A 15,959-nucleotide genomic window follows, 5' to 3' on the forward strand; every position below is an offset into this window, starting at 1 on the left:
GTTGTTTGGCGGGTCCGGGCTGGATTTGAACCCGTCACCTTAGGTGTATGTGGCTGGCGCCTTAGCCACTTGAGCCACAGGCGCCGAGCCAGGTGTGTAGATCTTTGCAGGACTAGGCAGTCTTAGGAGCATGCAGAAGCTAGTCTCTCTAGCCACATGGTTATCTATGGAGAAGTCACTCCAGGCACTTGGCCTTCACCACGGGTATGTTAACTAAGAGTGGCTCATTCTTACCACTGGAAGAGGAAACAGGTTACAAACACGAGGCGCCAACTTAGCACGCTGCTTAGCATGCAATAAGCGCTCAGTAATAGCTTTTATTATCATCATCATCATCATCATCATCATCGGCTCAGAGGCAGGGAGGCGTTAAAAGGCATGGCAGGAGCGTAGGGGGCATGGCAGGGGAGTCATGGGGAGTGGATGGGGACAGAGGAGGGGTGGAGGTGGGGACTGAGGGAGGGTGTGCTGACCTGTGCTGGGGGCGGGGCTGGGGACAGGAAGGAGCCTGCCCAAGCTCTCCCCTCACGGAAGGTGCCACGCATCCTGGACACACCAGCCATGTCAGGTCTTCAGGCTCCGTCTTTGGGACAGGCTGTGCAGGGCATACTGGTATGCAGCATCCGCTCCGTGGGCTCAGGAGAGCCCGTCCCACAGGGCTGAAGCCCAAGGACAGGCTCAACACTCACTTTATCAAGGTAGATTGACAAAGGCCAAATGACAGTGGGGAGGGAGGATGAAGGAATCCCCACTCCCAGGAACGGACAATAGCAGAACCACTTCTACACTGGGGAGAGGTGGCACAGGGGTTCCTCCTTCCACTAAGGATTCCGAGTCAGGGGACCAAGCCAGGCAGGTGAGTTGGGCAGAGAAAAGGGGCAGGACGAATAAAGGCACGAGGTGGGGCTCGAGCCAGACCAGGATGGGGGAATGCCAGGGGTCGAAATGGGAAGGGGCGGAGCTTCTCCTAATACCCAACCACCACCACCAGGCGCGGGATCCTGAGCGCAATCTGGGCCCAGGGGCTCCTCGGGTCGGACTGGCCTTCGGACCCGGGCGCCGCGCCCCTCACACCAGCGCGTAGTCGAACTGCCCGCGCTCGAGCGCCTCCTTGTGGTCGGTCCAAGACGAGGCAGGCATACGGCTGTAGGGGTCGAGCAAGATGCGCACGCAGCGCACCATCAGCAGCACCAACACCACCAGCAGGCAGAGTACGAAGGCGAACACCGTGCGCTGCTCCGCATCCAGGCCTGCGCCCACCGGGGGCCCTGTCGACGGCGGCAGCGGCTCCGGCGACAGTGTCCACGTCGCACTCATGGCTCACATTGCCGCGCGCCCTGCGGAGGAGGGGACTTGCCCGAGGTGCTTGGGATGAGGCTGCGCTCTCCTGCGCCTCCGCGTCGCCCCCTCCCACCGCCACCCTCTACCATGCCTTGCCCCATCCCCCTCCCGTGCACTGGTCCCCGAGCTACGTCCATGCCCGTGCCCGGCCCGCAGGCCCACCGCCACCGCCACGCGGGGACCCAGCTGCGGCGGTGCGCGCAGGTGAGGGAGCGCCAACCGGTTTGGGCTGCGCACAACAGGTGCGAACGCGCGGCCGCAGCCCGGCCGGCGCTGCGGGTGACAGACCCCACTGCCACCGCCCCGTTCCCTTTGTTCTCGGCGGCCCAGAGACCCCCTCCCCCACCGCCCCCGCTCCAGCGCGCCCCTTACCCTAGCTTGGACCCGGACGGGGACGGCCTGTTTGGTTCCCTCTCTTTCTCTGGACCCCGCGCCGGCTCCGTGTTCGGCCTCTTCTCGGCGGCGGCAGAGGGCGGCCAAAGATCGGGCTCCGGCTCAGCCCACCCCACCCGCCCCTGGAGCAGCAGATCCAGGCTGGCGAGCAGCGCACGAGCCGGGCAGCCGCGGCTGTTCCCATGGCGACGCGGGCGGGGCCCCCCGGAGGGCGGGGCATCGGGGGGCGGAGGCTGCGCGGCGAGAGGCGCGCGGGCCAACGACCCCGCCCCAGCCTGCTGTCGGTATCAAGCCTCAGCCCTAACCCAGCAGCTCCCTGGGGCGTGGGCAACTGCCACGCCCACACCCGCCAGCACCTCCAAACCCTCATCCTGACCTCCAGCATCCACACACCGCTTTCCTCCTTGATAACCCCAGCCAACTCTCTGGAGGGTCTCATCGGCAAACATCACTCAGGGGCATGCAAGCTCCCCAGCCTTGAGGACCCCAACCCTCAGAGTGCCCAGGCAAGTCACTGGCCTCCCTGGCTCCCTACCCAGGGGTAATGTCCTGACTAGGGCAAGGCTGCCCCTCTAGGGCTCCAGTTCATGGAGCAGACCAGCTGGCCCACCAGAGCCAGTCCCAGTCTTTCTCACTCACACATTCTCTCTCTCTCTCACACACACAGACACCTCAGATTATTCAAGTTACTCTTCTGCACTTGCTGTTTTATTACTTCCAAATGTCAGGCTTAGGTACAGGAAAAGAGAGCATTGTTTAAAATAAAAAACATATCTAAAATGACCTGACATGGCCAGTAGGCCACTCTGAGCAGCAGGGCCTGGCCCTCTGCCCACTATCCCCACCCCTAGGTCCCAGGGCCTCTTGGCACTGTGTGGCCTGTACACCCCCAAGTGGCAGAGGGGCAGGGCAGGAGCTGGCACTGCACAGTGTGTGTCCAGGCGCTAGGCACCCTCAGTAGCCCTCAGCCCCTTTCCTAGCCAGCTGGTTTGGGGTGTCCTGGAAGAACTGGGGGCAGAGCCCAGTCTTATCCCTAGAGGTCTGGAGTTTCTGCAAGTGTCCCTGGGCATCCCAGCCTGGTGATCCAGCTTGGGGGTGGGGGGTGGGCCTGGCTGTGATGGCCACGCTCAGAGGATCTGCTCCGTGCTGGAGGCAGAGATGTCTAGGAGCCGCCAGGCTGCGTAGGGGTTGAGCTCGTCCTGGTCTCTGCAGAGCGCCCACACATACAGCATTCGCAGCACCTTGTCCTGCGGGGTTGGGGAGAGGCTGTTGGGAGAGGTGGCTCTGCAAGGGAACTGGGGGTCCTGGCACCAGCCCAGGTCTGGGCTCTATTGGGTGAGCACCACCAGGAACAACCCAGGGGCTGGGAGCAAAAGCTGGGATAGGGCCTATGACTTAGAAGCCACCCTGTACTTGGGAAAATTCGACAGGTCAGTCAATCCTCTGACCTCCCCCAACCTCAACTCTAGCCCTAGCCCTGGGTTTTCTCCCCAATCCCCACCTGTGCACCCCTTCACTTACCGGGTCGCCCTCAACCACCTGGCCTTTGGGGTTCTTGACTACCATCACCAGCTGGGCCTGGAAGGTGATGATGAGCACAGGGCCCTGTTCCATCATCTTGCCCATGGCCAGCTGTTGGGGGGGGGGGTGCCAAGAGAGTGGGGCCTCAGAGAGCAGCCTGGGCATTGCTATACATCCTGCTAAAGATACCATGCCTAGCACTGCTATGTATGTTCATGCCTGGGACCACTCCCTTGCCCTGGCAGAGCAGGCCTCCTGCCAGCCCACTTATAGTGGGCACTTCCCATGAGACCTTTTCCAAAGACAAGTTCAAGGCCTCTGATCAGCACAGCCCCAGTGAGAACATCTCCTGGGGCCTGTGGTGGGCCACAGTTCCCACCCCCTAGGGTCAACCAGACCCCCAGTGATAGGCACTCACGTCAACATTGTCGATGTCTAGAATGCGGGAGTGGAACTGGAGACCCAGGGCCTTGGCCTGCTGGATCGGGTGGGCCAGCTGGCTGTATGTCTAAAACGAGAGGCCGATGTGCCTATGTAATGGCCACTGAGGGTGGGCCTCCCTAAGGCACCACTCCATATGGAGCCAGTATTTGCACATCCTGATGCCAGGGTGCCCTGCCTCCTGGAACATGGGTCCAAGCAGAAAGGCAGGTGCTACCCACTCACTGGCCAGGATCACACGTTTCCCTCTCCTGAGAACAGCACTGGATCAGGACTACCCAATGGAATTCATCAACAAAGTAGGCGATTCTCTTGGAACACAATCCAAAACATGCTCCCAGGGACAAGCTGGCAGCAAACTGGCTAATCTTTAATATTCTCATATTCACCTCACTCTGATCTTGGCCTAGAATCAAATACCTTTTCTAGGATTTGTCCCTAACCTGAGGGCTGCCTGACCTCCCCAACTGCACCCTCCACATCCCTGCACATGAGACAGTCCCCAACACACATTTCCACTGGAGGCTTCTCTGGGCTTGGCAGGCAACCATGACAGAAGACGTTCCAATACCATCTACTGTTTATGGAAACAACTGATCTGCAAGGTAGAGGAGACTGGAGCCAATCCTACTTGTTCACTTTCTTAAAGATGACATTTTAAAAGCATCTCTGTGGAAATGGCTGAACTTCAGCTGTGCCTCCAGGGCCACCAGCAACAGATCTGACAAAAATAATCAGCTGCTACTTAATGGTCCCAAGGTAAAACAAAACAAAACAAACAAAAAAAAAACACCAGACCAAAACTCATAAATGCTTGTTGGATTAGTCACTGTGCAGGGGAGTATTTAAAAAGGAAATCTGACATCGTCTCCTCTGCTTTTTCCAAGTTGTTTGTGAGCTGGGTGCAGAATAGAATTAGCCAAAAAAGATTCTAGATTGCCTAATAAAAAGAAGAAAAGTAACTCATGAAGATACAGGTCAGGGAATGAATAAGAGGTGAGGTGGCCTGTTTAGACAGGAGTTGGGAGCCTCAGTGGGACAGAGACAGGGAGCTGCCAGGAATGGGGCAGACAGCCTCTGCTCCTGGGGACACCAGACTATCCTCCATGCACAGCCAGCAGCCCCTTGGCCCCAAGAGTTGACAGGGAAGCAGCTGGGGCCCCGTCAGGACACGATGCTCTTCCTGGGCATTTTGTTTTGATCTGTTTTAAATTGTGTCTTGAGGACAATTAATGGATCTAGCCCCTTCTGTGGGAGGTGGGCACAGGGACCTAGCTCTGGCCTGGGGAGAGGGATGGGCCATCCATAAGGCCTCAAACCATATTCACTCTTGGCCCCACAATCACATGTGGGACCCATGCCCTCTCCAACCCCTAGCCCCAGCCCATACCCTAGGGCACACCAGAGACCTCATCTTACTCAGATCACCTCTCTTGGGATTTTCCTTAACCCCAATTATTTTAAGATGGGAGAAAGAGACCCAGCAGAACTGATAGCTTCATGACATCCTATGGGGGAAGAAAAACACCACAGGCTGCCTCTCAGGTATTAGATAGGAGAGAGATTATCCCTGAGAGGGAATTTAGTCTAGAAGCAGGGGACCAGAAGGGAACACAGTGCCTGGCCTGTGGGCCCAGATGTGCCACTTGCAGAGGACAGAGGGGACAGACTTTTAGGGTCTGAGAGGGCCAGCTGACATGAGGACATCCTCCCACATACGCAAACACTGAGTCCTATAGTGCCTTCCTAGTGGAGACATCCAAACAGACTTCCTTATCCAGTGATTTTTTTGGACTTATGAAAAAAAAAAAAACAGTACTCACAGCTTCATAACACCAGTCTTTGAGAATGTCAAGTTCTCCAGAAATCATAGCCTAAAAAGGGAAAGGAAAAAATAAGCAAGAGAACAAGAAGGAGCTTTCAAGGCAGTAAACCCTCCGTCCCCAGCCTATAGCCTCAGGTCAGACTGCACTAGTGGGTGTCCCCTCCCTGGGCCCTGGGGATGAGGCTTTGGACACTAGTAGCACTACCTCCTGTGGGGGGAGCTGATCCCTAGGAACCCAGAGACTGGGACAGATCTGGTAAGGAGGTGGGAGGAGCAAGAGGAGAAGAGTGAGAAGGATTCAGGAGCTCTTGGGCAGAACTGTGGGCAGGCCAGAGGCTGAGAACATCCCACATCTCCCAAGGAAAAAATTGCCTGAAGTCTGGCTGCTACTTTTGGGAATTATTCCCATTTCCACCTCCTCCCAGGCCAGCCCAAAGTAGCACAGAAGACCTGAGAACTGAGGGAGGAAGAGGAACTTCAAGGAGGCTGCCGGGGGGCTTTCTGTGGTCCCATGAAGGCCCTTAGTAAGGCCTATCCTGATGGGGCTGGAGGGTGCCTAGGTTCCTGCTATGTCCTGGGAGCCACGGAGAGAGGCAGAGACATGGCAGGGAACAGACAACCAACCTTGGTGAAGAGCCTTGTGGGGGTGGGCTGCAGCATAACCTTGAGGAGCATACCCCTCCCTCTCTAAAGACCAAAGGGCGGGGCAGGGGGAAGATTGCCAGAGACAGCAGGGTGAGGAAGATGCCTTTGGCTGTGGGCGTCACTCTCATCATGAGCTCAGCCTGGCCAGGGGCCAGTGCTCTGCCTGAAGGTGGCTCCCCCACACCTAAAAGATCCCTGGCACAAACACCCAGCCCCAGCAGCTTCTCCTGGGGCAGTCTCAATGGAACAGCTTCAGGTAGGAAGTGTGAGGGAAATGACAATGAAGGCACTGGACTGATTTTCAGGGAATGAGGAGGAAGAGATACTGGAGCAGTTCCCTGTTCCCTGGAGCAGTTACATCTCATGGGTGAGGCATGAAATGACAACAGAGTCAGGCAGGGCCACAGTTGACTACCAGCCCCTGTTCAGGGACAAGGGCATGGGGGTACTGGGGGCCAGGGCATGGGGTGTGGTCAGGCTTCATAAACCTAGGAAGAGCATTGGGCATAGCCTATGGGATGGCTGGCTACAGCCAGGCAGGAGCCTGAGTGGAAGGTGCCTGCTCAGAAAACAACCAAAGCAGCCAAACTCTGGGCTCAGACCCAGGGTGTCAGCTGGGGATGGGGAAGTGGTTGGGTGGACCAGCTGGGGAGGGCTCCTGCACCCACCTCCAGGACGTTAGGGATGATGTCATTCTCACACTGCTGCAGAAACCGGTCCTTGTCAAAGGCTGGGTCTACCCGGAGGATCTCCGTGAGCACCTCCGACATCTCTGTCTTGGAGAACAGGCCCCCTGCAGGGAGCGTAGCCAGGAGTGGGTTGAGGATTTGGGACTCTCCCTATGGCCAGCATGGGAGGTCCTACAGCAGTTCACTCACCCAGCAAGTCAGTGACCTTGTCTGTTAGGGCCCGGGACGCCCGAATGAGCACATTGTCACTCTCATCATATTTCATCTTCATCTCAAAGAACCCTACAGGGGAGGGACAGGGAATAGAGGAGGGCCCCTTCCAGACAGATACCCCTCTGCCACAGCTTTCAGGGGCTCCCTGCAGGATCCACCCCTGATACAGGTTGGAGCAGGGAGGAGATCTCTGTAAGCCTGCCCACCTACCTGGCGAGGCTGCGGAGACCCCTCAGCAGTGGCCCTAGCGGGACTGTGTAAATTACAGGGCGCCACCCCCTCAGGCCGTTGCTTCCACTACAAAGGAAACATAGGCCTCTAGAAGTCCTCACAGGACAAGGGATGGGGGCACATGGCACAATGGCTTTCCCAGCCAGCACCTGGGAATACGCACACCCAGCCAAAATCAAACTCCAGCCCTGACACCTGCCACTAGACAGGCTAGCTGTAGCCTCTATCAGCACCAGGGTTCCTGGGGCTTGACTCTTCTTGTAAGGGAGCTATTACCTACGGTCTCCTGGCAGAATTGTACAGCTGTGTAATTGAGGGACCACTCTGAGTCCTATGTTCTCTTCTGCAAAATGGCAACCTGTCTCATGCCCAGTTTGGGGGGGTATGCCCTGAAGCCAGATAATTCCCTGGGACCCAGGTGGGTGGTCATGGGCCCCAGACACATCGCCACTCACGGTTGAACACCACGTTGTTGTCCTTGAAGTCCTTCCACTGCTGGTACCACTTGGAGTCCTTGTGTAGCACAACCCCCAGGGCCTCCCTAGGAAAAAGGACAGGAGAGCTGGCATAAGCAGCAGCCCTAGAGCCCCCTGGCCCAGGGCCCTGTGCCCTCCCATAATTGTGGCGAGGGGTGTATGGGGACGGACAGGGAGGCAACCCCAAGCTCAGGGGTTGCCATGACTTGCCCTCATCTTGGGCTCCTGCCTTCTCTCTCCCTTTTTTCCCTCAAATTCTCTGAAGGAAGCCAGGAACCTCAAGCAGAAAGCAAACTTGAGAAATGGACTTGCGGAGGAGCCTTGAGTGGGCCCCTGCAGACAGGTAGCAGTGTAGGGTGCTGGAAAGGAAGGTGAGCTGGGACCTACTCATTGGGCTCAAACACTTTTTCTTCCTTGAATTTCTCTCCTGCAAATTCCGTCCGCTTCCGGAGTCGCTGGGGCCTGCGGTAGGGCCCAATCTGCCCCAGGACACTGTCGTCTATCTCTTTCTTCACAGACTCCACCCCCTGCCAGGGAAGCAGAGGGGGCTTCGCAGGGGTGCTCCGGTCTGGACACCCTGAGCCACACACTCGAGGCCAGACCAGGGCTCACCTGGGAGAGGGCTTTGAAGGCTGCCGTCCTGCCAAGCTTCTCCCCGCCCTTGGACACTGACTCTGCCGACTGTTTGGCTGTTTTGGCTGCTCCCTCCATACCCTCCTTGATTTTCTGGGCAAGGTCACTTTTACTGACTTCATCAAGGCTCTGAGACAGACAGATGCAGAGAGATGGGAGGTGATGGCACAGCATCCACGGGCTGTGGTCTGGTAGAAAGAATTTCCCAGGAGCCAGATCCTGCCAAAGGGCTTGCACAGGCCTCTGGGGTTCCTCCAGGAACCCCAGGACTCAGCCACACACCCTCTAAGAATACCACCCATCGTTCTGATGCTGGCTTAACTGGCCTCTCCCCGAAATAGGCAGGAGTCCTCTGGGGACTCAGGAACTGCCCTGCAACAAGGAGTCAGTCCAAGGAAAGGCAGCCCAGGGTGTGAGGGTATGCCCAGCACCCTATAAAGCCAAACAAAAACAGAGGCAACACAAACTATGCCCACCCAGAAAGTCTAACTCCCACCTCCACCCTCAGCTGGGGTGAAAGTGATCCCTCTCCTTCCATTTTTAGGCAGGAAGAAGAAAAATTCTTTCTCCTCTAGGCCACTCTAGTACCACATGTTCAGCCAATTTAAGGGGTCAACTGTCAATACATGGGCAGTAGTCTGATCGCATCCCCTTTCCTGCCTTTGAACCCCAGGAGCCTCTAAAGGTGTCCTCAGGGTGGGCCTCCCTCCAAGGCCACCCCACCCCCAGCAGCCAAATCATCTCCTGGCAGCAGACAACTCTTCCAGCATCCTCCAATGTGCAGGCTGTGGGGAGTGGCAGTCAAGGGGCCTCAATGGCCCCAAAGGCTTCTAGTGGGTGCTGGACCATCACCTCTTTCACAGTGCCCGTCAGCTCCCCCAGCTTCCTTCGTATCACTTCACTGGTCCGAACAGTTTCCGATTCAATGGTTTTCTAAGGTGGAGAATGTTATTTTTTTTTTTTGAGATTTCTCTTACAACTACAGGTTCCAATGAGTGTTTTCTCAGCACTCCCCTCTTCCCCATGCCTGCCATCCAATCCCCCATGGGCAGGACCCACATAGTAGTTCCAGGCAAGGGAGTACATTAGGGACACTCAGATGGATAAGGCCTTGACTGTGGCTGGGTAGGGGCCAACACGATAAAAACCCAAAGGATCTGAGGCAAGTGCCCACATTTATAAGGCTCAGGCTCATGGATAACATGCAGACACAGTACCTGCCTCCCAGGGCCCTTACAAACAAAGGAAGCTAAGCACATTCCCACTACCTAGTGCTTGGCAGCTCCTCAAGAAAAGGCAGCAGGAATAAATGAGTAAGATGCCAGCACCATCACCCAATTTCCACCCCCCTTCATGTGCAGAGCCACAGCCAGGAGCTCTCAGGAGCAGTACCTCTCAAAGCTGGTACACACAGGTCACCTCGTGACCCATGACAACGCAGGTTCGGAGGGTGTGAAATCCTGCATTTCTCACTCCAGAAGCTGGTGCTGCTGACCTGACAACCACACTCTGAGCTACAGAGGATGCTACACAGTCTCATGGCAGAACTGAAAGGCCTGGTGAGCCAATCGTATTCCCTGGTTCCCTCTCATCAGTGCAGTGACCTCACCTCCTTTGAGCTACCCCACCCCCAAGGCTCAGGCTCCTCTAGCTGAGCCCTGAGTGGGCTCAAAGGGATGTCAGCTGAGAGAAATCAAGGCAAAGGGACTCACGTATTTCCTTCTGGCTTCCTGGAGTGCATCTGACTCTTCCAGTTTTCTGGCCTCATCTCGGAATTTTTTAATACTTTCTTTCATTTCTTTGTTTTTCGCTAATTCTTGTTTGATATTATCTAGTAAGCCAGACAGAAAGCCTTTTCTACTTCCAGAAGAATACGATTTGGACTAGAAAGAATATAAAAGAAAAAAATTAGAAAACACACTAGAAAAACATACACTAAAATGTCCCCACAGACAGATGAGGAGTTTTTAAAATTTTCTCCTTTTTGTCAAGCACCGTGGCTCACACCTGTAATCCTAGCACTCTGGGAGGCTGAGGTGGGCGGCACTTGAGCTCAGGAGTTCAAGACCAGCCTGAGCAAGAGAGAGAAATGGTTTGACAATTTTTAGCTATCTCTTTTATAATAATAATAGTAACAATAACAATAAGCTAGGCATAGTGGCTCATGTCTGTAATCCCAGCACTTTGGGAAGACGGAGGGTCACTTGAGTCCAGAAGTTCACAGCCGCAGAGAACTATGATTACACTACTGCACTCCAGCCTGGGCAAGAATAAGACCCTGTCTTGAAAATAAAAAAGAAGGCTCACCGCCTGTCACACAGTGGTTACGGCGCTGACAACATGCACCAAGGGTGGTGGGTTCAAATCCAGCCCAGCTAAAAACCAGTGGCAACTGCAAAAACAATAGCTGGGCATTGTGGCAGGCACCTGCAGTCCCAGCTACTTGGGAGGCTGAGGCAAGAGAATCACTTAAGCCAAAGAGTTTAAATTGCTGTGAGCTGTGATGCCACAGCACTCTACCCAGAGTGACAGAAAGACTCTGTTTCAAAAAATAAAAATAAAAATAAAAAGTTCGTATCCTTGGATAAAACCAACATACCCAGAGACAAACCCTAGGGAGGGTTGGGGAAAAAAATCTAGGGCTCAGCTCCAGATATGAGAGCCACTGCTATACACAGCTCCAAGATAGGGGCTTCCAAGTCAAGCAGAGCTAGATTTAAATCCCTGCTTGGCCAAGTACATAATTAAGAAGAGTGGGCTCAAAGAAAAACAGCTTAAGGAGCCATTGTAAGACAGTCAAGTTAGTGAAAAGTGGCCACATGTGGTGACTTTTCCCTAGGTTTACTGGGTATACCAAATTTGGGGCAACTACTCCCTAACCCCCAATAAGCCTTAAGGGAAAGCTGCATCAAGCCTGTGAGTCTTATGTACTGCTCCATAGAAGGGGCAGCTGGGCCACCTGCCAGCCCCAGTCCCCTTCAGATGCCACCATTTCTCTGGGGGAAGCCCAGGTTCTAAGACCATCCAGGGTCACACCACCACACAGCAGTCCTTCCCTAACACACACCCCAGGGCTGCACACCATGGATGCAGGGGACTGGACAACTTAAGGGAAAGCATGGCAGGCAGAGCCCATCCCACACCCTTGATGGCTCCAGGGCAGAATCAGGGACATAATTAACCACCTGTGGCAAGAAGGCAACTGAGCTGACTGCAGGGAGAAGGGGATCAGGTTTGGGGGTTCCCTTCTCCTGTGAGGGAACCAACAGAAGTGAGGCACCAACAGAAGCATGGTTGGAAAGGCATGACCAGGAGAAACTGAGGCCCAGACACAAACAGGTGACTCTGTGTCAATGCCTACAGGGCTATCTCCCAGGAAAGGGAATAGCCATGCTTGCCAAGGGATCCACAGGCAGAAGCCACAAGGAGGCAGAATTCACCTATCCCTCCCTCCTGTGAATAAGTTCTGACTTTTCAAACCTCTCCTATGTCTGCTTGCCTGCGTGTCCTTTGTCACTTACCAGTGGCAGTTCTCTACCTGCTCGGCCTATCTGATAGGTCGAACCACGGGGTAGGTTGTGGCTGGAAAGAAACTGGATTCCACTGCCGAGGGATCCCTGATTGGGGGCAAAGAAGAGAAAAACCCACTCAAACAAGAGGCAGACTGAGAAATAAGCAGACCACAACAAAAAAGCAGGGGTTGGCTGGGTGAGTTATCTCATGCCTCTAATCCCATGGCTTTAGGAGGCCAAGGCAGGAAAATTACTTGAGTTCAGGAGTATGAGACCAGCCTGGGCAACATGGTGAAACCCCATCTCTACAAAAGTTAGCCACGCTTGGTGATGCACACCTGTAGTCCCAGCTACTTGAGAGGCTGAGGGGAAGGATCACTTGAGCCCAAGACTTTGAGGCTGCAGGCAGCTATGATCATGCCACTGCACTCCACCCTGGGTGACAGAGTGAGACTCTGTCTCTAAAAGAAAAAAAAAGCAGGGGTCACCTGCAACTCATTCATTAATTTTTATAGCATGTCTGCAACATGTTGGGCACTCTGCAATCTTCCTAAAGTCTAGGAAGCCAGTAGAATCTGGTAGAAAGAGAAAATGCTATGTCTACACTTCCAGGGCCTATTATCTACCCTCCTGCCTCTGAAACTACAGGAAAACCAATGGGTCTTAGGAAATGCCAACCTATAGGGAAAGACTAAATATACCAGTAAAATTTAACTCCAAAGACTAGAGGCTTGGACTTTCAGAGACAAACATAACTTACTGCCCCAGCAACACCCTTGGAGTAAATTTGCAATGTCCCACTAAAGGGCTGGGTGGCAAACACAGCAATTCAGTAGAGTCACTGTGGAAAAAGACACAGCATACCTATGTGAAAGGTACTTTCTTCTCCTACTAAATGACAAACTTTAAGTTCTACACAAGTCCTGTTCAACTCTGTACACTAGCATCCAGCACTGGGCCTGACACTTTATGTCCAATGGCCCAACAGAACCACTCTTCCATTTCCACATATCCTGAGCCTTTCGTCTCTGCTCCCTGCCTCCTAAGCTCTGGGATCCCTAAGCAAGATTCCAAACCTACACAAGTGCCACTACCTTTTTTATAGTTACTTGAGGATAATTCTTGGGAGTATAACTTGTTTCACTTCAATATTTACCTATACCCATTGATTAGAGAACCACTGACTTCAGCAACCATCTGAAATAGAAATGGGCCACTGTCTAACCTGGGAGAGAAATCTCAAGGTAAGTTTGGTTCCCTCTCAGTCTTGTGCCCAAATACGAACATATATAAATTTAGTCTCTTATCTCTGACTCAAAAGACTGAGGAAAAAAACAATCATCCTAAGTTAAAGACATCTTCTGTGCTGGGCGAGGTGGCTCACGCCTGTAATCCCAGCACTTTGGAGGCCGAGGCGGAGGGATAACTTGAGCTCAGGATTTCAAGATGGGCCTGAGTAAGATTGAGACCCTGTCTCTAAAAAATAGCCGGGCATTGTGGCGGGTGCCTGTTGTCCCAGCTACTTGGGAGGCTGAGGCAAGAGAATCGCTTAAGCCCAAGAGTTGGAGGTTGCTGTAAAGCTGTGACACCATAGCATTCTACCAAGGGCCATATAGTGAGACTCTGTCTACAAAAAAAAAAAAAAAAAAAAGACATCTTTTGTCCCGACATTCTGTGTCCGATGAGATATTTTCCCTCCTCTTAACAGTTTGGCTTTGGATTCAGACTGACCTAGGCTTTGGACCAACTTTGGGACTGTGGACAGGCGGCTTAACTTTTCTGAGCTAGCTTCTGATTTCCTAATCTAATGAAATAAGGACAAGCGGCAGCAATATGAAGTACTATTTTCTGGGTGCGCGTTAAACGCTTTGACTCCCACCGCCCTATAAACCCAAGAGTCCTAGCTCTTAGCCAGTGTGAGGCCCACCCCCGGCACTTCCACACTGAACATTAGAAGCAGTGATACAGGAAATGCCCCCGGTAGAGGCCTGGGCATTTAAACGCGAGTTGCAAATGTCACAAATTTTTGCCTTCCTCTTGCTGCCGCCCCGGCCACCTGGCACACTCCCGTACACGTGGAGTCTGATCAGGAAACCAGGGGCGATCGCCTCCCCGCTAGGCTCCGCACATAGCCGTCCCCCGCCCAGTGCGCTCGGTCCCCTCCCTCAGGCCTCGCTCTGTGGCCCTTGCTCCAGCTTCGGCTGAGCAACGACCCAATTCCAAGCTTCCCGCGGATCCCAGGGAAGGGGTGTGGGCGCCAAGGGCCTGAGGAGAAGGAAACTCTAGAAGCCGAAAGCTCGGCGCCCCCTAAAACGGCCCTGCCAGCTCCACACGTCCGCTCACCCGCGGACAGCGGTACCAACCACCCCGCAGCGTCGCCGCCGCCATGTTGGAAGATCCCGTATGACCTTTTCGCGTCGCGGACCGATGCGTCATCGGCCGCGTCTGCTGGGCACACCTCTGACTTGGGAAAAGACAGCCCACGGGGCGGTGTTTCGGGGAGAGAGAGGTCTCTGATTCGGGGGTGTGTCCTGAGGGGGCGGGGAATTCCTAGGCAGAATGGCCTCTGATAGGACTGGGTTTTGAGACAGCGGGGCCCATGTGGCTTCCGGGGCGTGCACTCCTGTGAGGCTCGTATCTGTGGTTCCGCAAGACTATGAGGGCGTGAATTCAGCCGGCAGCGGTGATTCTCCCAGCCGATCGCGCAGGTGACTGGAACTTCGGGCTTGTGGTTTGAGCGACCACAGGAGAGATTCAGTTGGACTGTGACTGACGGACTAGCCCGAGAATGATTGATTTTGGCTCACCCTGACAGTGACTGACAGACCAGCAAGTTGAGTTGCTCCAAGAATGAAGGAGTCCACTCTCATACACCACTTTGGGAAGATGCCTGTTGGTTTTGGCCCAGAACAGGAAGGGGAAGCTGAGACCAGGCTAATTTTAGTCCAGTCCCCCATCGATTTAGTGTGGATTGACACACCTTTACCAGAGGAAGCGCAGGCCTTTTTCATTCTAGCACCCCAGATACTATTTTTCATTTGGAAAAAACTGCCATTAAGTGGCATACTTTACATGACCCTACAGTTTAAGGCTGGGGAGAGGAGGAGAGCTGGCCCCTAATGTATGTTGCCATTGTCCTGTTGAAGGCTTTTGCATTATTGACCTGTGATATAGGTTTATGGGACTTCATTCCTTGAAAGGGAGGTAGCTTGGTATTGGGAAATAAGCTTTGCCTGGCTTCAGGGCTGGACAGATGTGTTCCCTCAGGAGCTTCACTTCAATGTAGAAGTAAGGGATTGAGGGCTTCCATTCCAGCTTAGTGTGGGATGTTTTCACTACAAGAGGAGCAAACTAGTTAAGCAGCTGAGGTACACAGGTTTATTGCTGAGACAAAGATATGGGCTAGAAATCCAGACTTTTAGTTGTATTTGAAACCACAGGGTTGGACAAGGGCACGGAACACCCTGTCATATGGGCATATCAAAGACCCAAAGAAAAAGTAGGTGAGGAAGAGCCTGGTCAGACTGTTGAACAGGTAGGAATAGGACCTGGAGGGCCTTGAAGAAGGCAGGTGGAATGTTACAAACTTCAGGCAAGGCCAGAACTGTATCCACTGTCTTTTGCATTTTGCAATGTGGAGGTCATTGGTGAGATGAGCAAGTATAGTTTTGGCTAATATGACAGATTTCAGCGTGTTAAGATTTTTTTTTTACAGAGGTGTGCTGGAGCCAGCTTGTAATGACTTCTGGGAGTCAGCTGGCAGACTTTCAAGAATTTTGAGGCCAGTTGTTAAACACAACCAACATATAACAATTAATTGTACAAAAATGATCAAATGGACCATGATAAAACAATGGTAATACCCCCAAATACATCATTTCCTTATTATTTTACTATATTACTATTATCTGTGCTCTTGTATTTACCCACATAGTATCTGCATACTGGAAATACTACATTATGTGAGACACTGCATTTCTTTTTTTTTTTTTTTTTTTTTTTGAGACAGAGCCTCAAGCTGTCCCCCTGGGTAGAGTGC

General features: G+C 53.5%; 2 protein-coding genes across 2 annotated transcripts; both read right to left on the reverse strand.

Moving 5' to 3' along the window:
- Window positions 1-313: 313 nt before the first annotated feature.
- CTXN1 (cortexin 1) lies at window positions 314-1,347 on the reverse strand. The gene has a single exon (XM_012807564.2). It carries the CDS (start codon window positions 1,315-1,317, stop codon window positions 1,069-1,071), a length of 249 nt encoding a protein of 82 aa, XP_012663018.1. The 5' UTR covers window positions 1,318-1,347; the 3' UTR covers window positions 314-1,068.
- Window positions 1,348-2,420: 1,073 nt separating this feature from the next.
- TIMM44 (translocase of inner mitochondrial membrane 44) lies at window positions 2,421-14,363 on the reverse strand. The gene is made up of 13 exons (XM_003793656.3): window positions 14,264-14,363; window positions 11,930-12,025; window positions 10,121-10,291; window positions 9,261-9,341; window positions 8,388-8,537; window positions 8,163-8,302; window positions 7,755-7,840; window positions 7,045-7,137; window positions 6,835-6,959; window positions 5,520-5,570; window positions 3,674-3,763; window positions 3,256-3,366; window positions 2,421-2,981 (listed from the first exon to the last, which is right to left on the reverse strand). The coding sequence occupies exons 1-13, from the start codon at window positions 14,354-14,356 to the stop codon at window positions 2,862-2,864; spliced, it is 1,407 nt and encodes a 468-aa protein (XP_003793704.2). The 5' UTR covers window positions 14,357-14,363; the 3' UTR covers window positions 2,421-2,861.
- Window positions 14,364-15,959: the final 1,596 nt, after the last annotated feature.

This window comes from Otolemur garnettii, unplaced genomic scaffold (assembly GCF_000181295.1).
Source record: "Otolemur garnettii isolate 467f Iridium unplaced genomic scaffold, OtoGar3 scaffold00071, whole genome shotgun sequence".
NCBI lineage: Eukaryota > Metazoa > Chordata > Mammalia > Primates > Galagidae > Otolemur > Otolemur garnettii.

Excerpts from the sequence above, each read along its gene's own strand:
- TIMM44 (XM_003793656.3), bottom strand. The coding sequence starts at position 14,356 with ATGACGCATCGGTCCGCGACGCGAAAAGGTCATACGGGATCTTCCAAC. Across the intron at positions 12,026-14,263 it reads GTTGGTACCGCTGTCCGCGG|GGATCCCTCGGCAGTGGAAT; the intron begins GTGAGCGGACGT and ends GCCCCCAATCAG. Across the intron at positions 9,342-10,120 it reads AGGAAGCCAGAAGGAAATAC|AAAACCATTGAATCGGAAAC; the intron begins GTGAGTCCCTTT and ends TCTCCACCTTAG.
- CTXN1 (XM_012807564.2), bottom strand. The coding sequence starts at position 1,317 with ATGAGTGCGACGTGGACACTGTCGCCGGAGCCGCTGCCGCCGTCGACA.